Source organism: Oncorhynchus tshawytscha, linkage group LG07 (assembly GCF_018296145.1).
Source record: "Oncorhynchus tshawytscha isolate Ot180627B linkage group LG07, Otsh_v2.0, whole genome shotgun sequence".
Lineage (NCBI taxonomy): Eukaryota > Metazoa > Chordata > Actinopteri > Salmoniformes > Salmonidae > Oncorhynchus > Oncorhynchus tshawytscha.
The window spans coordinates 25154034-25180264 of record NC_056435.1 but is presented as its reverse complement, the minus strand read 5'-3'; the positions used below and the strand labels follow the sequence as shown (position 1 = coordinate 25180264).

Below are 26231 nucleotides of genomic sequence, written 5' to 3'. Positions count from 1 at the left end.
TGTGGGTATATAGGGCACCTGTTACCTGCCGTAATTCGTGCAGGATTAGACTTGTGTGCATTGCGCTCGATTGTATTTGATGTTTGATGTTTTTTCGCTATTACACACGTGTATGTAAAGTGTCGGAACTGTGTTTGTTCCTCCGTGCGTTTGCACGAGTTTCTGATTATTCGAGAGCGTAGTTTTGGGGTTTTGGTCTGTGCCGTTTTTGTATTGCTGGACTATATTATTAAACACGCTTCTAAGACATCCCTGCTCTCTCCTGCGCCTGACTCCTACACCTCTCACCAAGACGCATGTTATCACAGAATCCTGCACCCATATAATTATGGAGTCAGCAGGAGCGGACGCACTTCCAGGGTCCGTGGAGGAGCGAGTTCAACACCACACGGCAGTGTTACACCGACTGGGGACCGCCATGGATCAGGTGATGGCGACGATGGAGAGATGGGAGAGAGGTGGCCTTCCCACACCGTTATCAGCCACACCACAACCAGTACCACTACCCTCTCCTTCATTGCCTGAGCACAGTGGGATTCGACTCGCCCTCCCGAGGGAGTTTGATGGGACGGCGGCCGGGTGCCAGGGCTTCTTACTCCAGATGGACCTATACCTGGCGACCGTTCGTCCGGCTCCTTCGGGGGGTGAGAGCGTGAACGCCCTCGTCTCCTGCCTTGCAGGTAAAGCCCTGGAGTGGGCCAACGCGGTATGGAACGATCCTGAATCGGCGAAGGACCACTACCCAGAGTTCACCCGCCGCTTTCGGGCCGTGTTCGATCACCCACCTGAGGGTCGAGCGGCGGGTGAACGGCTGTTCCATCTGAGGCAGGAGAGGAGGAGTGCTCAGGACTTTGCTCTAGAGTTCCGGACCTTGGCCGCTGGCGCGGGATGGAACGACAGGGCCTTGATCGATCACTATAGGTGTAGTTTGTGTGAGGACGTCCGTAGGGAGCTGGCCTGTAGAGACACCACCCTGTCCTTGGACCAATTGATTGACATGTCCATTCGGTTGGACAACTTGCTGGTGACCCGCGGACGTCCAGACCGGGCTCTGTCAGTTCCATCTCCCAGCTCCACCACTCCAACACTCATGGAGCTGGGAGGTGCTTCAGCGAGGGCGACCGGAAGAGGGGGCCTTTCCTGTGCCAGCTGTGGTCGCAGAGGGCACACTGCTGACCGGTGCTGGGGGGGTCCCCCCGGGAGTCGAGACGCCAGGCCGAGCACTGCCCGGACACCTCAGGTGAGTCGGCAACAGGCTCACCCAGAGCCCCCTGTTGGTCACATGTATGTATGGATTGTTTTTCCTGAATCTTCCCCTCTTTCCCGGCATAAGGCGCTAGTAGATTCAGGCGCGGCGGGGAATTTTATTGACCGCGGTTTAGCGAACAGGTTAGGGATTCCCCTTATTCAGCTGGACAAACCCTTCCCAGTGCACGCCTTAGATAGCCGACCATTAGGGTCAGGGCTAGTCAGGGAGGCCACGGCTCCACTGGGTATGGTTACGCAGGAGGGTCATGAGGAGAGAATTAGTCTCTTCCTCATTGATTCTCCTGCGTTTCCGGTGGTGTTGGGGATCCCCTGGTTGGCCCGTCACAACCCCAGGATTTCGTGGCAACAGAGGGCTCTACAGGGGTGGTCGGAGGAGTGCTCAGGCAGGTGTGTAGGAGTTTCCATCGGTGCTACAACGGTGGAGAGTCCAGACCAAGTCTCCACCGTGCACATTCCCTCAGAATATGCCGATTTGGCTATCGCCTTCTGTTAAAAGAAGGCGACCCAATTACCACCTCATCGACGAGGGGATTGTGCGATAAATCTCCTGGTAGGCGCTGCACTTCCCAGGAGTCACGTGTATCCCCTGTCACAGGAGGAGACGGTGGCTATGGAGACATACATATCGGAATCTCTGGGGCAGGGGTTCATTCGGCCCTCCATCTCACCTGCCTCCTCGAGTTTCTTTTTTGTGAAGAAGAAGGAGGGTGGTCTGCGTCCGTGCATTGACTATAGAGGTCTAAATTCCATCACGGTGAGGTATAGTTACCCGCTACCTCTCATTGCCACAGCGATTGAGTCATTTCACAGAGCACGGTTTTTCACAAAACTGGATCTCAGGAGTGCATATAACTTGGTGCGTATCCGGAAGGGAGATGAGTGGAAGACGGCGTTTAGTACCACATCCGGCCATTATGAGTACCTCGTCATGCCGTACGGGTTGAAGAATGCTCCTGCAGTCTTCCAATCTTTTGTGGATGAGATTCTCAGGGACCTGCACGGTCAGGGTGTGGTGGTTTACATCGATGATATTCTGGTCTATTCCGCTACACGGGCCGCGCATGTGTCTCTGGTGCGCAGGGTACTTGGGCGACTGTTGGAGCATGACCTGTACGTCAAGGCTGAGAAATGCTCGTTCTTCCAACAGGCCGTCTCCTTCCTTGGATATCGCATTTCCCTATCGGGGTTGGTGATGGAGGATGACCGCATTGCAGCCGTGCGTAATTGGCCGACTCCAACCACGGTAAAGGAGGTGCAGCGGTTCTTAGGGTTTGCCAACTACTACCGGAGGTTTATCCGGGGTTTTGGGCAGGTGGCTGCGCCCATTACGTCACTGCTGAAGGGGGGCCGACGCGTCTGGGATGGTCGGCTGAGGCGTACAGGGCTTTTGGTCGCCTGAAGGCTCTTTTTACCTCGGCTCCCGTGCTGGCGCATCCGGACCCCTCTTTGGCATTTATAGTGGAGGTGGACGCATCCGAGGCTGGGGTTGGAGCCATACTCTCCCAGCGCTCGGGTGTGCCACCGAAGCTCCGCCCCTGTGCTTTCTTTTATCGGAAGCTCAGCCCGGCGGAGCGAAGCTATGACGTGGGGGATCGGGAGCTGCTAGCTGTTGTCAGAGCCCTGAAGGTGTGGAGACATTGGCTTGAGGGGGCCCAACACCCTTTCCTCATCTGGACTGACCACCGTAATCTAGAGTACATTCGGGCAGCGAGGAGACTGAACTCTCGTCAGGCAAGGTGGGCCATGTTTTTCACCCGATTTAGGTTTACCATCTCCTATAGACCAGGCTCCCAGAACACTAAGGCAGACGCACTGTCCCGACTATATGATACGGAGGAGCGGGCCATTGATCCTGCGCCCATCCTCCCGGCTTCTTGTCTAGTGGCACCTATGAGGTGGGAGGTGGACGCAGACATTGAGCAAGCATCGGGTGTTGAGCCCACTCCACCACAGTGTCCAGAGGGACGGGTGTATGTTCCGCTGGTGGTTAGAGACAGGTTAATTTGGTGGGCTCACACATCCCCCTCCTCTGGTCACCCGGGGATCGGGAGGACGGTGCGATGTCTTAGTGGGAAGTACTGGTGGCCCACTTTAGCCAAGGATGTGAGGGTTTATGTGTCCTCCTGCTCAGTGTGCGCTCAGTGCAAGGCTCCTAGGCACCTGCCCAGAGGGAAGTTACAACCCCTTCCAGTTCCACAGCGGCCTTGGTCACACCTGTCGGTTGACTTCTTGACCGATCTGCCACCGTCACAGGGCAACACCACGATCCTGGTCGTTGTGGATCGGTTTTCTAAGTCCTGTCGTCTCCTCCCTTTGCCCGGTCTCCCTACGGCCCTACAGACGGCGGGGCCCTGTTTACTCACGTCTTCCGGCACTACGGGGTGCCTGAGGATATTGTTTCTGATCGGGGTCCCCAGTTCACGTCCAGGGTGTGGAAGGCGTTCATGGAACGTTTGGGGGTCTCGGTCAGCCTGACCTCTGGGTTTCGCCCCGAGAGTAATGGGCAGGTGGAAAGAGTGAACCAGGATGTGGGTAGGTTTCTGCGGTCGTATTGCCAGGACCGGCCAGGGGAGTGGGCGAAGTACATCCCCTGGGCGGAGATGGCCCAGAACTCACTCCCCCACTCCTCTACGAACCTGTCGCCCTTCCAATGTGTGTTGGGCTATCAGCCGGTCCTGGTACCATGGCATCAGAGCCAGACCGAGGCTCCTGCGGTGTGGACGATTGGGTGAAACGCTCAAGGGAAACCTGGGAGGCCGCCCACGGGTACCTTAAACGGGCCGAAGGGCGGCAGAAGGCCAGTGCCGACCGCCACCGCAGCGAGGCCCCGGTGTACACACCGGGGAACCGGGTCTGGCTCTCGACCCGAAACCTGCCCCTCCACCTGCCCTGCCGGAAGCTGGGTCCGCGGTTTGTGGGGCCATTCAAAGTCCTGAGGAGAATAAACGAGGTGTGTTATAGGTTACAGCTCCCCCCGTATTACCGTATTAACCCCTCGTTTCATGTGTCTCTCCTCAGGCCGGTGGTGGCTGGTCCGCTTCAAGAAGATGAGGTGCGGGAGGTCCCTCCGCCCCCCCTGGACATCGGGGGGGCGCCGGCGTATGCAGTTCGGTCCATACTGGACTCGAGGCGTCGGGTGGGGGGTCTTCAGTACCTCGTGGACTGGGAGGGGTAAGGTCCGGAGGAGAGATGATGGGTGCCGGTGGAGGACGTACTGGATCCACCTATGCTAAGGGAGTTTCACCGCCTCCATCCGGATCGCCCTGCGCCTCTTCCTCGAGGCCGGCGTCGTCGCGCTGCGGGAGCCGCGCGTCAGGGGGGGGTCACGATTTCTACCGAAGGTAACTCCTCTCCCTGTTCGGGCGGCGCCCGCGCTCGGCGCCGCCGGTCTACTAGCCGCTACCGATCCCTTTTTCTTTTTCTGGTTGTTTTGTCTGTGTTCCTTTTCACACCTGGTTTCAGTTGCTTTGATTTCTGTGGGTATATAGGGCACCTGTTACCTGCCGTAATTCGTGCAGGATTAGACTTGTGTGCTTTGCGCTCGATTGTATTTGATGTTTGTTGTTTTTTCGCTATTACGCACGTGTATGTAAAGTGTCGGAACTGTGTTTGTTCCTCCGTGCGTTTGCACGAGTTTCTGATTATTCGAGAGCGTAGTTTTGGGGTTTTGGTCTGTGCCGTTTTTGTATTGCTGGACTATATTATTAAACACGCTTCTCAGACATCCCTGCTCTCTCCTGCGCCTGACTCCTACACCTCTCACCAAGACGCATGTTATCACAGGTATATTTCGTATTGTTCCATTTTAAAGAAAAGACCGGGCAGGCTTCCAAATGTCTGGTTTTGTACCCCATGTGAATTCAAGCTTTTAGATTGGCGAAGGCTTCAGCCACAAAGAGCAATTTGGATGTCAAGAAGTGCCAAAAAAATAACATTCAGGCACATATGATTCACCTCCTCACGCAATTATATCTTTTGAGTTGTTGCCACATTAGTCCAGAGCAGCTGTGTCAGAATGCATTGAAACCAATCTATCTCAGTGTGTAACGATCATGCATGGTTGAGTTGATGAGTCAATGAGCTGATGATGTCTCAGTCCCCCAACACTTCCTCCTCCAGGTCCCATTTCTCCAACCTCTACTCAGATCATTCAGCTCATTGCTAACTTGTGAGTCAATTATTTTGTGGGTAGCTATAGACATATAGCTATATCCTGACAGTGTTTTTTCTTCTCCCAGATTGGTCATTTACACAGAGCCAGTTAACCCATGAAAGAGTGGTGCAGTAGACAGCTGCACTGAAAGGATATGACTGGCATTAGTCTTCTGTATAGACGGATCTGTTTAAATCTTGACATGTCCATTTTTAATTGTGGATTTTTTTATTACTGGTGTGGGTGAAGAGAGATGGCCTCTAATCAACTTATAGTTTTCAGTTGAATGCCTTGCTGCACTCCCATTAAGACAGCAGTACTAGCCTAAAGGACCTAAAACCCACACAACAGAGAACAAAGGGAGGAAATTCTGCTATTAGTGCAGCGTTCGCCAGTTTTGTAGTATATTATGAGAACTTAGTTGCAATTCTATGGAGCAGTGTGGTTAAACAAACACACTTACAAAGTATTACCATTATTGGCTTTTATTGAAAGCCAATTACAACATGACTATGAATTATGCTTGCTTCATGAATTCTGAGGATTTCCATTTGCTACATGCATTTTGAATGCAAGTGAATGCCTATTATATGATTTTTGGTGTTCCGTATTTTCTAATTGTTCTTTCCACACTTTGACAAAGTGATAGCTATTATTGCACCACCATGACTGCAAGTTTCCCACATAAGAAAATCAAACAATTTGACAACTGCAATAGCAACAGGCTTCATTTCATTTTAAACCAATAGGTAATTAACGAGACAATATTTTCATTGTGAAATTAACTGTTTCAAACCATCAATATACTACTGGCCTGCACGTCTTCTCTCATGTACAGATAGATTCTTAGAACAGCTAGAGAGGTCTTTAGCTCTAAGTCCAGATTGAAAGGCTCGAGTGAATTTGTGATGATCAAACAATCTCCAGCACACGAAGACAGAACACTCCGGGACACAGCTGGATAGCATATGGCAGTGAGCCTGGAGGTGGAGATGTTTAACCATGCAGACCTGCTATTACATCGTTCTGTTGCCATCTGGGAGGACAGTCGAACAGTCTACTCAGCAGAAACACATGGCTCTCATAATACCTCATCACATGGAGATACATTTTGAATCCAGCTAATGTACCTCTCTAGCTTTAGCTGGTGTACACACTTCAGCCATGTGCCAAAGCTGTTATGTTCTAAGATAAGGACAGACTTTCACTGTCCTTACCTGTGAAACATAACACTTTTCCAATGGTAGTTAAGATCAGTAAAGCTGCAATGGTGTGAAAGGAAAGGAGAATTGTCTTACTTGTGCATTTCTTCAGCCCGGAACCTTTCTTCAAAGCGTGTCGGCTCAGCTTGCAGGCGAAGTTGTTCTCCCAGAACTCAGCAAACCAGATATTTCTCCTGTTGTTCTCCAGTGTGCGGCTGATGAAGTAACGATCAAACCCTGGAAGAGATTGATCAGATTGTCATTGAAGTGCACTGGCTCTGGCAACAGTGTCAGTGCTAACATGGGTATTGACATGTGGGGGAATGTAGTGACATGCTCTGTAATGATGCTTTTGGGTAAACAACATTTTCTGACAGGGTGAGCATTGCTTTAACAGTGAATGTATTGATAATGGCTGATTCTGTTATAGACCAGAGTTTTGGCTTGGCTGGCAGACTGAGTGGGTAATGACACACACTCTTAGGAAAAAAAAGTGCTATCTAGAACCTTAAAGAGTTATTCGGCCGTCACCATTGGAGAACCCTTATTGGTTCCAGGTAAAACTCGTTTGGGTTCCATGTAGAACCATTTCTACAGAGGGTTTTACATGGAACCCAAAAGGGTTCTACCTGGAACCAAAAAGGGTTATCCTGTGGGGACACCCGAATAACCCTTTTTTCTAAGAGTGCGGGACAGTAAATGCCTTATCTTTTACAATAGCTTATCAGGACTTAGAAGTGTTCTGTGTTAACAGGAACAGGGTCTCTTGATATTTAAAGCAGGAGTACTTAGTTGCTACAGTACACTACCAAGTTCTTGACTTATAAATGTATAAACGCAACCATTGATTCTTCAAAAATATTACTTATAAATGCGTTATGAGCTCAGTTCAACTGTTGTACCCCATCAGAACCCAAAATGTAAGCTTGTTTTAATCCAATGTTTCTAAACAATTCAAATCTAAACAATCCCTCTATAGCCTCAAAACATGGTTCAACTATACATTTGATATCATGGATGGTCATTCCTTGCATCTATAGCTCTGTCTATGAATTTGAGAGTGGTTACATTTCTCCAGCCCCATCCCTCAGCTTTTTAGCGAAACAGGGGCAGGGAGTTGCTTTGTTATAGTTTCAGTTAAGGATTCTAGCTCTACCAGAGATATCTCTATGTGAAGGGGCATAGCTGCTGACACAATAACGCACTACTGATCCATGTCTAAGTTTGTAAACGAAATGTAATGTTTTCCAATATTCTGTAATATAATCTACAATGGCATGACTAATCTCAAGCACTTTATCCTTGTACATTGAGCGAAAGCTACATGAGATCTACCAATGAATCAATCAATCGGACAATCTTAAATTGATCCCTGCAACCAAAAACCTTTAATTTGGTCCCCCCTATCTCCCCACAAATCAATGAATTAATCAAGCAATCAATTAGCCAATTACAAAGTTGATCACAGCAACCTAGAACATTTCTCTGTTCACCCTCACCTCTGATGGACTGGCGTTTGGGCAGGATGGTGACAGCTCCCTCTGCCATCTCCTCTTGGTGTAACACTGGAGATATCTTTGAGCCCCAGCTGTCTGAGCCCACCCAGATGAAATGGCCAGTCTGGTTGGCCTTCTTGGCTGCTTGGAGTAGCCGCCTGGCACAAGTGGATAAACACATTTAGCTATGAATAATGTATTTGATATTTTGGTAACACTTTCTATGAGCTTAACTGTATGAGCAGTACTGTAAAATAACTACTCAATAGTCACTGATATACTGTAGTACACAGCGTTCATGATTCAACTTGAAGGAACAAACTCATTTGGATTCCATTGTATTGGTCTGGCTGGCCTGCACTATAAACAAAGTGATGTGTATGGTCTAGTGTGTTGTATACCCAGAGAAATCATCCACATTTTTTACGAACTAATGTTAACAATAGATCAATAGCAAATATTTCTCCGGGTTTTTAGTTTGTCACCTTAGTTTGCTAAAGCAAAATGATTGCACAGCGGCAGGTAACATTCACTAATGTCAGGACAACAGAGGGCTAAATGAATAAGATTATTTCCAAATGTATCCAGTGTCACTAAGATAAAGTAAGGAAGCATATGTGACCCGATTCGGGAAACTAGGCGTATGTCGCAAGTCACGACTTCACATACAAATATTTCTTCATCAAAATACGTTTTTTGGCAGGAATGTCTTCTCGAATATGTGAACTTTCATATGCATTAATATCAAATGTGTATGTCATCTGTAAATACAAATAAAATTCTTAAATTACGAGCCTAGTTGGTTTAGACAAAGAAAAATTCAGCAACCTCCCGCTAGCCATGATTGGCTGAGATAATGAGGGGGCTGGACATGCCAAGAGATGAGTTTGGATTGGTCAGTGTTGCATCTTGTTTCTATAAAATTAGCTGCACGTACTGCAGCATAGATAACTGAAAATATGTTGCTACTGCTCTCAATAACATTGTTTCCCTGAATTTATCAGGTGCTATCGACAAAGGTCAGTGGGAAAAAGTTGTTCTTTTTACTCCATACATTTTCCTTGACACCCAAAAGTACTCCTTACAATTTGAATGCTTAACAGGACTGGAAAATGGTCCAGTTCACACAGTTATCAAGAGAACATCCCTGGTCATCCATACTGCCTCTGATCTGGCAGACTCACTAAACACACATGCTTCATTTGTAAATTATGTTGGAGTGTGCCCCTGGCTATCCATCAACACTTAATATAAGGAAGTTTAAATAGTTTATACTTAAGTACATTGTACCCCTGGCTATTTCAAAAAAATATATATAATTGTGCCGTCTGGTTTAATAAGGAATTTGAAATGTATACTTTTACTCAAGTATGACAATTTAGTACTTTTTCCATCACTGGATGTGGCTGGGGGTTATAGCATTTCTTTCACATGACCCATCAATTAAGACAAGTGTATCTGGGTAAGCGTCATCTATTTATAAAATATTTTTATCTGGACACTTTCTGTTTACCTGGAATATTTCCTTATTGTAGGCTACTGCCACTTGTAGTCTTTAGCACATCACCTCAGGTGAATCATTAAAGAGATGGGTGGGGCTGGCTTAATTAAGAGGGTGTGAACAATGCTGAATGGGTGTAGACAAAGGAGAGCTCTAGTCGATACCAGAACATTCAAAGGCCCTCTTTTCAAAAGTGAGTTGACAAGTGTATCAACTTTCAAAGCAGAATTATGTTCCCATTGTTCCTCAAAAATGTGGTGTAAGGTATACCATTTTGTGGCTCTGAGTCTCTACTTTTATCCAATGCAAAAAAACAAATTCTTATTTGCTACATAAGACCAAATCCAGGTGGTAAGTCACATATTAACATGAGTTACCGATAGAGTCTAAAAGGGATAATTATGATAGCGCTTGACCAATAACATTTTAAAGTAATTCTACAGTGCATAATTTAAATGTCAAGGTTTTTATTTCTGCCGATTGACTCTTCTCCCTTTAATTAATAATCTTCCATGCATGTTTCTTAAGATTATTATTTTAGTATATTTCATATTCAGCATGTCAATGCTATGATAATACCCTTACCTAATATCATCCTCATTGGCGAAAATGATGACCACCCTTGCGTTTGGGTTTTCTCTTAGTCGGCGGATGACCTTTCCAAACTCTCCAGGCTTTGGCTCCCGGGGAATCTTGACCGACTGAGAGATACACACACCTCCTACAACAGAGACAGAGGAAACACACAGTAGTTGAGTGGCAGTTTAAGTCCAGGTTTTCACATTTTACAGATGCTCAACTTGAGCTATCAGTAGATCACCAATAAGAGCAGAGCTCTCAACAACATTCTGCTCTGAGGTTTGTGACTGAGCATGAATCCTTTGGCTTCACTCTTAAGGGGGCAATCTGCATTTGCAACATCCATGGACTTTCAAATGAATGACATATAGCCATTACTTCTTAAATAATAACTTTTAAATGCCTCATGAGCTTAGTTCAAATATCTAAAACCCATCAGAAGCAACAAAATATAATCCAAACACTGTATAGCCTTTACGTTTATTTTGACAAGGACAGTGCACATTAATAAACATTTCAGTAAAAGTGCAGGATTTAGCCAGCCAACAAATCTTCGACTGCAGTCCCCTGGGCAGGTTATTAAAAACTCAGAAAATGACAATGCAGACAATAAGCAAATACAGAACAACATGGGGGTGGCAGGTAGCCTAGTGGTTAAAGCATTGGACCAGTAACCAAAAGGTTGCTGGATCGAATCCCTGAGCTGACAAGGTAGAAATCTGTTGTTCCAGACATGGGAAGCTCTTTTGCTGCCTCTGTAGTCAAACAATTCTGTATCAGAAATGAGCTAGTTTGAATTTTTTTATTTGAGTTACATTTTCCACCTGATTTTTGAAAGAAATTGGAATCAAAAGATGGTTAAAACTATAATTTTGATCTCATGAATGGTCAATCCTTCCATACATTGCTCTGTCTATACATTTGAGAGTGGTTATATTTCACCAGCCCCATCCCTCAGTTGTTTACAAAAACAGTGGTGGGGTGCTCTTTGGGGTTCTTTGAACTGCAGTTTACCACTTTAATAATTACCTTTAAATCCACCTGCTGCGACTCTTATGTAACTTCCCAGTGGGGGGTAGACACACAACCTAATGCAGCGGACATCACTTGAACCACGTTCATTTTGAACATGTCCTTACCAAGGATAACTTTCATCCAGACACTTAAACTGCGAGGAGAACAGAGACTGTTTGAAATAAGAGACTGCTGAGGGGAGGATGGCTCATTATAATGGCTAGAACGGAGCAAATGAAATGGCATCAAACACATGTTTGATGTACAATATTTGATACCATTCCACTCATTCTGCTCCAGCCATTGACACGAGCCCGTCCTCCCCAATTAAGGTGCCACCAACCTTTGTGGGTAAGAATATCTTTTTCACTAGCCATGTTGGTGGGTGGTCAATTTACAGAGCTCTACAGTGCGAGCATTACATTAGCAAATAAAAATAGTCAAAAGTCAAGTATAAGCACATTAGTTAGAAAAATGCTGCAGTTGCTGTTTTCAAAGTATTTCTCCTGTTTTGTTTCAAAGCTGTTAATTGCTCAAATAAATACTAATCCTATATCCCGTAACACTGCCTGGCAGAGGAGCTGAGCTCATTGAGTGATGTGCTGATAGATACATTTTTGGAGGCGCTGCGCACAGACATAAAGTTGGTCAAATTTACTCTAAAGTCTACAAAGTGAGACTTTGTCCTCATGTTTCTTGGCTATTTACATTGTTCAGTTCACAAGGCTCGGTTGTTTTTCAACGTTAATTTGAGTCTGCTGCTTCAACTGATAGCAAAGAGACACCCTAGTCAGATCTCAAATCTCACACACAAGTGACAGGACTCGAGTGGCCCCATTGCCATGGTAAACTCCTGCCCTTAAAGGGGCAGCTGAACATTTTCTCTGATATTTTATCTGCCCATTTTTTTCAATTTTCACCTAAAATGACATACTCAAATCTAACTGCCTGTAGCTCACGACCTGAAGCAAGGATGTGCATATTATTGATACCATTTGAAGGGAAACTCTTTGAAGTTTGTGGAAATGTGAAATGAATGTAGGAGAATATAACACATTAGACCTGGTAAAAGATAATGCAAAGAAGAAAACCTGCGTTTTTGGTAAAAAAAATTGTACCATCATCTTTGAAATGCAAGAGAAAGGCCATCATGTATTATTCCAGCCCAGGCGCAACTTAGATTTTGCCCACTAGATGGCAGCAGTGTACGTGCACCGTTTTAGCCTGATCCAATGAACCATTGCATTTCAGTTCAAAATGTTGTACTGCCCAAATGTGCCTAATTGGTTTATTAAAACATTTTCAAGTTCAGAACTGTGCACTCTCCTCAAGCAATATCATGGTATTCTTTCACAGTAATAGCTACTGTAAATTGGACAGTGCAGTTAGATTAACAAAAATTTAAGCTTTCTGCCAATATCAGATATGTCTATGTCCTGGGAAATGTTCTTGTTACTGACAACCTCATGCTGATTGCATTAGCTTACGTTAGCTCAATCGTCCCGCGGGGGACCCACTGATCCTGTAGAGGATATAACTAGAGTTGATTTCCGTGGCCCCCATAAAAATCTGTCAGTTTAAGCTACAGATATTTTTTGCGTTGGATGCATCTCAATCCACAGCAAACGCCGATGTTGCAATTGCGTATCTGCGATGGAAGGTGACAGAGCTAGAGCTGAAAGGTGACAGAGCTAGATCGGTGATTGTCAGACCATGAGACATCCTGAAAATCGGTCTTCTCAGAAAATGTTCTATAGCATCAGAACGGTTTGGGCTAAAAAACTATGACCCCTCTATGGAAAAATAAGACTCCCACAAACACGATGGTGTTCTTCCATTTGAGACTTGTCTGAAGTCGGTACAGTCGATCTGCCATCTTCTGTCTGTTGTGCCCAGACAGTTTGGGCTACACACTGTGAAAAGGTAAGTCAGTTGTTTTGCTCTAGGATGCCCACAGGCCTCAAAAGGCTCGTCTGAACGTCCCCCGGTACCAGCTGAATCTTTTTTATTGAAGTAATGTATATAGGGAGATTGTTTAGTGCCCAAAATTAGGGCTTAAATACATGTCATGTTTCAGATATAGAACAAACCAGTTGGAACAAACTGCTTTCTATATATATATATATTTAAAAAAAAATTTTTTTTATTTAACTAGGCAAGTCAGTTAAGAACAAATTCTTATTTTCAATGACAGCCTAGGAACATATAGATTTTTACTATGTCAGCTCATGGCTTTGATCTTCCAACCTTTTGGTTACAAGTCCAACACTCTAACCACTAGGCTATCTTGGGGGGGAACTCTCTGTTGTTCCATGTAGTGAATCTTTTATTCAATGCATTTATATGGGCTACATTTTTCATCAAATCATTTTGATTATTTATTACAATTTAAAATCAAATAGCTGAATTATCCTTGGTATGACCTTCTTTAAAACAATTCCATATAGCTCAATATAACCTCTATTTAGCCTGTGCAGCTTCACAGAGGGATTAAACATTCTAAATGCTCACCTTTTGGGTCGGTGGACTGGAACATTTGATCGAGTAGTTTCTCTTGGTTGTTGCCTTTTTGGTTGTGTGGTCATTCATAGCATTTTGTCTACTTGATCCTCATGAGTCACTTTAGAACCAGACCATGCATCATGCCATTGTGTTCTCCCCTCAAGCAATGTTTAGCTCACTCCACAAGTCGTCATTAAATCAGTGTGTGTGTGTTGATAGCACACACTCTAGTAACTCAACCTCAACGCTCTGACTGAATAAATGTTTTTCCTGTACTATACAGTATTTAACAATATTGTTTTGACACAGTAGTAAATGAATGTGCTTAATTTCACAAAAAATGATGAGCAAAATATATGTCTGTTCATTTCATGTAAACAATTACCCCCCGGCAAAAAAAACCTCATAACCAGTTAACTATATTTTTGGGACATAGTGGCAGATGCGCTTGATTTTCCTCCCTTTTATTTTACATAGTCATTAGCATAATATCATAGCAATAGATATATGCTGCGTGTCATGGTGGTTTAAAAATGCTTGGGATCTGCATTGGATTAGGTGCACCACTAATTGCCAATTGAACCACTTGCACTCCTATATTGATGTTGTATCAAAATATCGATATGTGTGATTAAGAGCATATTATTTGTATTTATTATGGATCCTCATTAGCAGCAGCTAGTCTTCCTGGGTACCAGCAAAATTAAGGCAGTTAATACAATTTTACAATTTCAATGTGACATTACAATACATTCACAGATTATTGTGGCCTCGAGTACGCTTATGATGTTACTTTACACACTAGGGTAGCGTACTGTGTATCACATAGACAACTGTACCTGGAAGGTTGATCTGAACCATAAATTAAACTGACCAGAGCCTTTGAACTCTGTGCACACCACTAGAGGAGTGGCCCAAACCTGACAGACTGAGAAAATCTCCTGCATAAAGGGACCAAGCTGAGTTGGGTGGCAGAGGTTTCAAGCAAAACAGTTGACTTCCTCCTGACCTCAATCAAACTTCAACAAGGCAGAGCTGCCTTGGCAGACTGCCTGTCCCCTGTGCAGTATTATGCAATCTATGTGCACAACAAGCCTTTAGAATGGGAGAGCTGGGAATTCTTCAAATCTTTTGTTGTATGATTATATTTGTTGCCGTATTAGTACACTTTCAGAAAATAGGGTTCCAAAAGGATTCTTCGGCTGTACCCATACGATAACCCTTTTTGGTTCCATGTGGAACCGTCTGTGGAAAGGTTTATACCTGGAACCCAAAAGGGTTATCCTATGGGGACGGCGAAAGTACCTTTTTAGGTTCCGGATAGCACTTTTTTTAACAGTGTAAAGTACATAGACAATGTCTGCCATATTTTGAATAATTTACAGACAAGCCGATTTGTAAATCTGCCATTTTCTTCAGTCTCACATCAGGCTTGATATAAAACTAAGGTAGTAGAACACTAGCTGCATGTTTAGAGCAAAACACAACTCACATATAACTGACTATGTATCAAGCACAGCTCCCTTTGACTACCTTCTCTCGAGCAAGCTGATAGGGTCACGGACCATGTGGAAACCGAGGTCATTGATGCATCGCAATACAATGTTTGCTTGTTGAGCTCAAGTCAAGGTGTTTTCTTTGTGCGTAAACATGTCTCAGGAACTGCCAGGTATGCTTGTTTGTTCTGTAGATTGAGAGCCAAGCATTTAGGGGATTGAGTCATTTAAAAACGGTATCATGTGTCATGCCCTGATCTGAATATCCTGTCCTTGTGCTTGTCTCCACCTGTCCAGGTGTTGCCCATCTTCCCCACTTATCCTCTCGGTATTTATACTTGGGTTTTCTGTCTGTCTGTGTCAGTTCGTCTTGTTTGTCAAGCTTACCAGCGTTTGTTTTGTCAGCGCCTATCTTTTCCCAGCCTCTTTTTCTCATCCTCCTGGTTTTTGACCCTTGCCTGTCCTGACCCTGTACATGCCCGCCTGACCACTGCCTGTCCCTGAACCTTTGCGCCTACTCTGGATTATCAACCACTGCCTGCCTTGACTTGTCATTCGCTTGCCTGTTACAATAAACATTTACAGTTGAAATCAAAAGTTTACATACACCTTAGCCAAATACATTTAAACTCAGTTTTTCACAATTCCTGACATTTAGTCCTAGTAAAAATTCCTTGTCTTAGGTCAGTTGGGATCACCACTTCATTTTAAGAATGTGAAATGTCAGAATAGTAGTAGAGAGAATCATTTTTCCTGCATTTATTTATTTCATCACATTCCCAGTGGGTCAGAAGTTTGCATACTTAATTAGTATTTGTAAGCATTGCCTTTACATTGTTTAACTCGAGTCAAACGTTTCGGGTGGCCTTCCACAAGTTTCCCGCAATAAGTTGGGTGAATTTTGACCCATTCCTCCTGACAGAGCTGGTGTAACTGAGTCAGGTCTGTAGGCCTCCTTGCTCGCACAGGTTTCTTTCAGTTCTGCCCACACATTTTCTATAGGATTGAGGTCAGGGCTTTGTGATGGCCACTCCAATACCTTGACTTTGTTGTCCTTAAGCCATTTTGCCACAACTTTGTAAGTATACTTGGGGTCATTGCCCATTTGGAAGACAAATTAGACCAAGCTTTAACTTGGTGACTGATGTCTTGAGATGTTGCTTCAATATATCCACGTATTTTCCTCCCTCATGATCCCATCTATTTTGTAAAGTGCACCAGTCCCTCCTGCAGCAAAGCACCCAAAGCACCCCCACAACATGATACTGCCACCCCTGTGCTTCACGGTTGGGATGGTGTTCTTCGGCTTGTAAGTTTCCCCCTTTTCCCTCCAAACATAACAATGGTCATTATGGCCAAACAGTTCTATTTTTCTTTCATCAGACCAGAGGACATTTCTCCAAAAAGAACGATCTTTGTCCCCATGTGCAGTTGCAAACTGTAGTCTGGCTTTTTTATGGTGGTTTTGGAGCAATGGCTTCTTCCTTGCTGAGCGGCCTTTCAGGTCGATATAATACTCTTTTTACTGTGAATATAGATACTTTTGTACCTGTTTGCTCCAGCATCTTCACAAGGTCCTTTGCTGTTTTTCTGGGATTGATTTGCACTTTTCGCACCAAAGTACGTTAATCTCTAGGAGACAGAACGCTTCTCCTTCCTGAGCGGTATGACGGCTGTGTGGTCCCACGGTGTTTATACTTCCATACTATTGTTTGTACAGATGAACATGGTACCTTCAGGCGTTTGGAAATTGCTCCCAAGGATGAACCAGACTTGTGGAGGTCTACTTTTGATTTTCCCATGATGTCAAAGAAAGAGGCAGTTTGAAAGTAGTCCTTGAAATACATTCACAGGTACACCTCCAATTGACTCAAATTATGTCAATTAGCCTATTAGAAGCTTCTGAAGCCATAACATCATTTGCTGGAATTTTCTAAGCTGTTTAAAGGCACAGTCAATTTAGTGTATGTAAACTTCTGACCCACTGGAATTGTGATACAGTGAATTATAAGTTAAATAATCTGTCTGTAAACAATTGTTGGAAAAATTACTTATGTCATGCACAAAGTAGATGTCCTAACTGACTTGCCAAAACTATAGTTTGTAAACAAGAAATTTGTGGAGAGGTTGAAAAATAAGTTTTAATGACTCCAACCTAAGTGTATGTAAACTTCAGACATCATCTGTACTATACACAGTCTGCACTTGGGTCTTACTTGATACCTGATAATTATGTGTGTGAATAGGACAACCCATGCCAGTTAAATCTGGACAGCCTATATTTGACCTGTCCTTACAGAAAAAGGGACCGTCATTTCTTTCTACTGGTGTTATTTAAAAGGCAGAGGAGACTGCCTGACAGCGGGATCCTAGAAATCTGGTAAGTCAATCCTCTGCCTTTGTATGTCACTGGATACGGGGTCATCCAGAATGATAAGGTGTCTGCAAGTAGTCAGGAAGTACTGGGCCTTGCTGTGCCAATGAAACGTTTGGTCAGAACCAAAATAATACAAAAAACATGTTCTTCTACCTTTGGACAGCGTGTGCTTTTAGTTTTCCTATGGTATAATATTGTATGAACATTTCAAATGAAGTCGTTTTTTATTAATTCAGCTGTTTGTTCTCTATTTACTGTTTTCTCTCTAGACATACAGTATCTAGAAAAAAATCTGTAAAGTGTAATTTGTTATGATTCAGGTTTGGAATAAGGTTGATAGCAGACAGCTTGTTTGATGCAGGGAAAGGCATTACTCATTATTCAAATTATCTGAGGTCAATTAGGTCATGTATTCTCCTGCGCTCGAGTTCGCCAGTCTGCTTATTATTACGCATACCTGTCACCATCGTTACGCGCACCAGCGCCTCATCAGAGTCACCTTCCTGATTACCTTCCCTACATCTCTCACTCCCTTTGGTTCTTTCCCTAGGCGTTATTGACTCTGTTTCGGTTTCATGTCTGTACTTTTCCTGTTTCTTGTTTTGGATCATGTTCCATTTCTTTATTCAGTTATTCACTCCCTGTACTTGCTTCCCAACTCCCAGCGTACATGTTACACAACCTAACTGTCCCTCATGTTTGTTTAACAATTCACAATTATTACTGTTTATGGACTTCTAATGAAGGCTTTCAGTTGAGCAGGAAGGCTTTCAGGGCTTTCAGTTGAGCAGGAAGGAAAATGCAGTTGCAACGGAGAACCTCTTAACTGAAGAAAATGCTGTACCCCCAGCTACTGTATGAATCGTGAATTTATTCCAGACTCTTTAACCCTTATAACTGACATGCCACAAGCAGAATTTCTCAATATTAGGGAGACCCGTTGCTCGGGAAGCAGAGTGGCTTCAGAAGAGGAAAATACAAGCCCTTAAGTTGCCAGGCCCCCCAGAAAACTGAAATCACCAATGCATAGATATGGGCTGAATAGGCCCACAACAAATAGGCCCACAACAAATAGGCCCACAACAGTCTAGCCATTTACTACGCAGAGTGGTACAAGTTCTAATCAAACAGAAGAGATTTGCATAAAAACACTGTGAAAAGAGCTGGAATGGAACAATTGGGGCACCTGATGACTGAAGTCATACATAAATTGTTTTATGCTGGAATTTAATAGAGCAATGTTTTCTTTATGGATGTGTTGGTCTTAGTTTGGAATTTTTGGCGGGGATGCATTTACTGGTATGTGGTTAGAAGAAAACATTACTCTGGCTGGGTCCTCTTAATGCTTATTTCATTTGAATGTCTTGAAATTAAGTGCTGGGTACAAGTCTTGGAGCCTCTGTGCGCATTTTACAAAAAGCTGTGTGTATTTCACACAGATATACTTGTCATAAGTGTACTGCAATGAGAAAGTGCAATTCCATTGTTTATCTATCTAAAATATTTCTAAAATGCTGACCAGACCGGACACGTCGCGTGCGCGAGCGTCTCAAAATAAATGTAGAAATCCATGTTATTCAATTATTGCACCCACACTTATTTATGCACATTTATGCACGACGGCGCACGCGCACAGCCGGTTTGGGTTCCGTGCCATGCTAATGATGGCTGACTGATGATGTCACGTATACAAAAATCAATTATGACTTTACTGTGTACTGGAAGCCATAGTTTATATACCCTTTTGCGTTAGTTGTTAAACAAAGACATTTACATTTCTCCAGTATTTTGTTTTTGTTTAAATCAAATCAAACTTTATTTATCACATACACATGGTTAGCAGATGTTATTGCGAGTGTAGCAAAATGCTTGTGTGTCACGTGCTCCCTCTCCGAACTCTAGGTCACCAGGCTGCACGTTATTGCGCACACCTGTCACCAGCGTTGCGCGTATCTTTGTATGACACTCACCTGGACTCCATCACCTGCTTGATTACCTCCCCTATATGCCACTACCTTTAGTTTCTTCCCCAGTTGTCATTGTTCCTGTTCCATGTCGATGCACTGTTTCGTGTTTCTTGTTTTGTTCATTTATTTATTATAGATTTTCACTCCCTGAACTTGCTTTCCGACTCTCAGCGTACATTGTTACATTGTGCTTCTAGTTCCGACAGTGCAGAAATATCTAACAAGTAATCTAACAATTCCACACAAATCTAAGTAAAGGGATGGAATAAGAATATATAAATATGTGGATGAGATATGACCGAGCGGCATAGGCAAGATGCAGTAGATGGTATAAAAATACAGTATATACATATGGGATGACTAATGCAAGATATGTAAACATTAAGTAAACATAAGTGACTAGTGATCCATTTATTGTTAAAGTGGCCAATGATTTCAAGTCTGTATGTAGGCTGCAGCCTCTCTTTGTTATTGATGGCTGTTGAACAGTCTGATGGCCTTGAGAGAGAAAAATAGCTTCTGTCTCTCGGTCCCAGCTTTGATGCACCTGTACTGACCTTGCCTTCTGGATGGTAGCAGGGTGAACAGGCCGAGGCTCGGGTAGTTGTTGTCCTTGATGATCTTTTGGTCTTCCTGTGACAACGGGTGCTGTAGGTGTCCTGGAGGGCAGGTAGTTTGCCCCCGGTGATGCACTATGCAGACAGCACCACCCTCTGAAGAGCCCTGTGGTTGTGGGCGGTGCAGTTGCCGTACGAGGCGGCGATACAGCCCGACAGGATTCTCTCCATTGTGCATCTGTAAAGGTTTGTGGGTTTTAAGAGAAAAGCCAAATTTCTTCAGACTCCTGTGGTTGAAGAGGCGCTGTTACGCCTTCACCACACTGTGTGGGTGGACCATTTCAGTTTGTCCGTGATGTGTTCGCCGAGGAACTTAAAATTTTCCACCTTCTCCACTGCTGTCCCGTCGATGTGATAGGGGTGTGCTCTCTCTTTGCTATTTCCTGAAGTCCACAATCATCTCCTTTGTTTTGTTGACTTTGAGTTAGAGGTTGTTTTCCTGACACCACACTCCAAGTGCCCTCACAAAGATGTTGGTGTCCGTGACGTGGCTGGTTTTCTTTTTGTAGTCCGTGATTGCCTGTAGACCTTGCTACGTACGTCTCATGTCTGAGCTGTTAAATTGCGACTCCACTTTGTCCCTATACCGACATTTCGCTTGTTTGATTGCCTTGCGGGGGGAATAACTATGCTGTTTTTATTCAGCCATATTCCCAGTCGTCTTTCCATGGTTAAATGCGGTGGTTTGCACATTCAGTTTTGCCCAAATGCTGCCATCTATCCACGGTTTCTGGTTAGTGTAGGTTTTAATAGTCACAGTGTGTACAAGATCTCCAATGCACTTCCATATAAACTCACACACCGAATCAGTGTATAAATCAATATTCTCTGAGGCTGCCCGAAACATTTCCCAGTCTGCGTGGTCAAAACAATATTGAAGCGTGGATTCCGATTGGTCAAACCAGCGTTGAATAGTTCTTGCCACGGGTAGATCGTGTTTGAGTTTCTGCCTATAGAACGGGAGGAGCTAAATGGAGTCGTGGTCAGATTTGCCGAAAGGAGGGCGGGGGAGGGCCTTGTATGAATCGCGGAAGTTAGAGTAGTAGTGATCCAGTGTATTGTGTGCACGAGTGCTACAATCAATATGCTGATTGAATTTAGGTAGCTTTGTTCTCAAATTTGCTTTATTAAAATCCCCAGTTACAATAAATGCAGCCTCAGGATATATGGTTTCCTGTTTGCATAGAGTCCAGTGACGTTCCTTGAGGGCCATCGTGGTATCGGCTTGAGGGGGGATATACACGGCTGTGACAATAACTGGTGAGAATTATCTTGGGAGTTAATAAGGTTGACATTTGATTGTGAGGAATTCTAGGTCAGGTGAACAAAAGGACTTGAGTTCCTGTATGTTGTTACGATTACACCATGATTCGTTAATCATGAAGCATACACCCCCGCCATTCTTCTTCCCAGAGAGATGTTTATTTCTGTCGGCGCGACTCAAAGAATTCCGGTGGCTGTACCGACTCCGACAACATATCTTGAGAGAACCATGTTTCCGTGAAACAAAGTATGTTACAATCCCTGATGTCTCTGTATATTCCTCATTGCGAAGATAAGTCTGTCTGCCAGCAGTCATTTAAAAAGAGAGGATTTTTGCTGAAACCTAGGTCTATTTGACTAAATTGTGTTTGCACTAATACAGTATTAATCCCCCTAGTCGATTGACACACCAGTGCCCACTGAAAGGGGAGATTTTCATGAACACGATGGACTTCTCCGTTTGTCTAACTGGTACCGGTTTAAAAAACAAATGGAAGTTTGAAGGTAGTTTTGTGCCTACTCCAAAAAAGGGGTTAAATATGTGTATAAAAAAACATATCTAAATATTTTCTGAATTTTTTTTAATATCTCCTAGATTTAGGACAGACTCTTCAAAACCTTGTTTCTTATGAGTTATTTTTGACTGTCCATTTTGCTATTTATGTATGTTATTCAATGTGTTTCTATGGGCTTTAGTAGTAAAGTTGTCATAATGCTTCAGCAAATGAACATTATCCCAGGGGTTTTGGAAGACACAATGTAAGTAATCCAATGTATGTCCCATCGCTATATTACTTCCCGGAATGCCTCTACTGATCCTACAGCTATTGTATGCAGTAATAATGTGCCTCTGAACCAGAGCTATACTGTTAGCACTGAGGTGGTGTGCACGAGCTGGATGTCCAATGTGTGCAGCTCACCCTGCATTACCATAAATAACCTGAGCATGTCTACCTCTGCTAAGCTTCCTAGTAAAGAAATAAAAACAATCAAGCATCCTAAAAAAGTGCTAAAAATAACCCACATTAACATACAGTATGTAGCTTAAGAAACAAGGTTCATGAAAATAATAATTTGCTAATAACAGATGGCATTTATATTCTGACTATCTCTGAAAATCACTTACATAATACCTTTGATACAGAGGTAGCAATAAATTATTAAAAGATCTACAGAAAAGACAGAAATGCCAAAGGTGGAGGTGTGGCCGTTTTATATTCAGAAACATTCTTGAAAAGCTTAGAGAGGATCTCATGTTAAATACTGTTGAAGTAATATGGCTACAGGTTCATCTGCCTCACCTAAAGCCCATTCTGGTGGGAAGCTGCTATAGACAAGCAAGTGCTAAAAGTCAGCATCTGGATAACGTGTGAAATCCTTGATAATGTACAGTTGAAGTCGGAAGTTTACATACAGTTAGGTTGGAGTCAATAAAACTCTTTTCCAACCTCTCCAAAAACTTCTTGTTAACAAACTGTAGTTTTGGCAAGTCGGTTACGGCATCTACTTTATGCATGACAACCAACAATTGTTTACAGACAGATTATTTCACTATCACAATTGCAGTGGGTCAGAGGTTTACATACACTAACTTGACTGTGCCTTTCAACAACTTTAAAAATGTACAGAAAATTATGTCATGGCTTTAGAAGCTTCTGATAGGCTAATTGACATCATTTGAGTCAATTGGAGGTGTACCTGTAGATGTATTTCAAGGCCTACTGTAACGGTTTTCTAGTGGTGATGAAGGAGAGTCGGACCAAACTGCAGCGTGTCGATTGCGATCCATATTTATTAAACAAAACGTAAACACGACTAAACACTAAACACTACAAAACAATAAACGTAATGAAAACCGAAAACAGCCTATCTAGTGCAAACTAACAGAGAGTACAAGTAAGACACTAAGGACAATCACCCACGACAAACTCAAAGAATATGGCTGCCTAAATATGGTTCCCAATCAGAGACAACGATAAGCACCTGCCTCTGATTGAGAACCACTCCAGACAGCCATAGACCTTGCTAGACAACCCACTAAGCTACAATCCCAATACCACCACCAAAACCCCAAGACAAACACACCACAATTACAAAAACCCCATGCCACACCCTGGCCTGACCAAATACATAAAGATAAACACAAAATACTTTGACCAGGGCGTGACAGAACCCCCTAAGGTGCGGACTCCCGAACGCACCTCAAAACAATAGGGAGGGTCCGGGTGGGCGTCTGTCCATGGTGGCGGCTCCGGCGCGGGGACGTGGACCCCACTCCTTTAATGTCTTAGTCCCCTCTCCCTTCGTCCCTGGATAGTCCACCCTCGCCGCCGACCATGGCCTAGTAGTCCCCACCCAGAACCCCACTGGACTGAGGAGCAGATCGGGACTGAAGGACAGCTCGGGACCGAGGCAGCTCGGGACTGAGGGGAAGCTCGGGAGTGAGAGAAAGCTCAGGAGTGAGAGAAAGCTCAGGAGTGAGAGGAAGCTCAGGAGTGAGAGGAAGCTCAGGAGTGAGAGGAAGCTCAGGAGTGAGAGGAAGCTCAGGCAGGTAGATAGATCTACCAGCTCCTGGCTGGCTGGTGGTTTCAGCAGATCCTGGCTGACTGGCAGATCCTGGCTGACTGGCAGATCTGGAAGAGTCTGGTTGACTGGCAGATCTGGAAGAGTCTGGTTGACTGGCAGATCTGGCGGCGCTGGGCAGACTGGCGGCGCTGGGCAGACTGGCGGCGCTGGGCAGACTGGCGGCGCTGGGCAGACTGGCGGCGCTGGGCAGACTGGTGGCGCTGGGCAGACTGACGACGCTGGGCAGACTGACGACGCTGGGCAGACTGACGACGCTGGGCAGACTGACGACGCTGGGCAGACTGACGACGCTGGGCAGACTGACGACGCTGGGCAGACTGGCGATGCTGGGCAGACTGACGGCGCTGGGCAGACTGACGGCGCTGGGCAGACTGGGGGCACTGGCGGCGCTGGGCAGACTGGCGGCACTAGCTGCTCCATATAGGCTGACAGCTCTGGCGGCTTCTTACAGACTGACCGCTCTGGCGGCTCCGTGCTGACTGGCAGCTCCTTGCAGACTGGCAGCTCCTTACAGACTGACAGCTCCGTGCAGACTGACAGCTCCGTGCAGACTGACAGCTCCTTGCAGACTGGCAGCTCCATGCAGACTGGCAGCTCCATGCAGACTGGCAGCTCCATGCAGACTGGCTGCTCCATGCAGACTGACAGCTCTGGCTGCTTCATGCAGACTGACATCTCTGGCTGCTCCATGTAGACTGGCTGCTTCATGCAGACTGGCAGCTCGGGCTGCTTCATGTAGACTGACAGCTCTGGCTGCTCCATGCGGACTGACAGCTCTGGCTGCTCCATGTAGACTGACTGCTTCATGCAGACTGGCAGCTCGGGCTGCTTCATGTAGACTGACAGCTCTGGCTGCTCCATGCAGACTGACAGCTCTGACTGTTCCATGCAGACTGACAGCTCTGGCTGCTTCATGCAGACTGGCAGCTCTGGCTGCTCCATGTAGACTGGCTGCTTCATGCAGACTGGCAGCTCGGGCTGCTTCATGTAGACTGACAGCTCTGGCTGCTCCTTGCAGACTGGCAGCTCCATGCAGACTGGCAGCTCTGGCTGCTCCATGCAGACTGACAGCTCTGGCTGCTTCATGCAGACTGGCAGCTCTGGCTGCTCCATGCAGACTGGCAGCTCTGGCTGCTCCATGCAGACTGGCTGCTTCATGCAGACTGGCAGCTCTGGCTGCTCCATGCAGACTGACAGCTCTGGCTGCTCCATGCAGACTGACAGCTCTGGCTGCTCCTTGCAGACTGGCAGCTCTGGCTGCTCCATGCAGACTGACAGCTCTGGCTGCTCCATGCAGACTGACATCTCTGGCTGCTCCATGCAGACTGACATCTCTGGCTGCTCCATGCAGACTGACATCTCTGGCTGCTCCATGCAGACTGACAGCTCTGGCTGCTCTATGCGGACTGACAGCTCTGGCTGCTCCATGCAGGCTGGCGGCTCTGGCTTCTCCATGCAGGCTGGCAGCTCTGGCTGCGCTGAACAGGCGGGAGACTCCGGCAGCGTAGGAGAGGAGAAAGGCTCTGGCTGCGCTAAACAGGCGGGAGGCTCCGGCAGCGCTGTAGAGGAGGAAGGCTCTGGCTGCGCTGAACAGGCGGGAGGATCCGGCAGCGCTGTAGAGGAGAAAGGCTCTGGCTGCGCTAAACAGGCGGGAGACTCCAGCAGCGCAGGAGAGGAGAAAAGCGCTGGCTGCGCTGAACAGGCAAGGCACACTGAAGGCCTGGTGCATGGTGCTGGAACTGGTGGTACTGGATCGAGGACACGCACAGGAAGCCTGGAGCGGGAGCTGCTACCGGAGAACTGGAGTGTGGAGGTAGCACAGGATGGGCTAGACCGTGAAGGCGTACTGGAGATCTTGAGAGCAGTGTTGGCACAGGATGTGCAAGGCTAGGGATGTGCACAGGAGGCCTGGTGCGTGAGGCTGGCACCAACTTCACCAGCCGACTAACACGCACCTCAGGACGAGTATGGAGCGCTAACCCAGGTGCCATCAAATCCCCAACACGTTCCGTCGGGCGAATTCCATGCAAAAAGCACCAACACAGCAACTCCCTCATTTCTCTCTCCTCCAATTTCCCCATTAACTCCTTCACAGTCTCTGGTTCTGGTCTCCTCCTTGGCTCCTCACGATAAACAGGGAGAGTTGGCTCAGGTCTGACTCCTGACTCTGCCACACTCTCCCTGAGCCCCCCAAGAAATTTTTGGGGCT

At 45.4% G+C, this 26231-nt stretch overlaps 1 protein-coding gene across 3 annotated transcripts in view; it reads right to left on the bottom strand.

Moving 5' to 3' along the window:
- Nucleotides 1–26231, bottom strand: part of LOC112254185 (metabotropic glutamate receptor 4) — a 339519-nt gene that overhangs the window by 81595 nt on the left and 231693 nt on the right. For all 3 annotated transcript variants that reach the window (XM_042324215.1, XM_024426489.2, XM_024426488.2), the window contains exons 4-6: nt 10207–10342; nt 8124–8278; nt 6721–6861 (exon numbers count right to left, since the gene is read on the bottom strand). In XM_042324215.1, coding sequence (XP_042180149.1) covers nt 6721–6861; nt 8124–8278; nt 10207–10342 — 432 coding nt within the window. The remainder of the gene's footprint in view (nt 1–6720; nt 6862–8123; nt 8279–10206; nt 10343–26231) is intronic.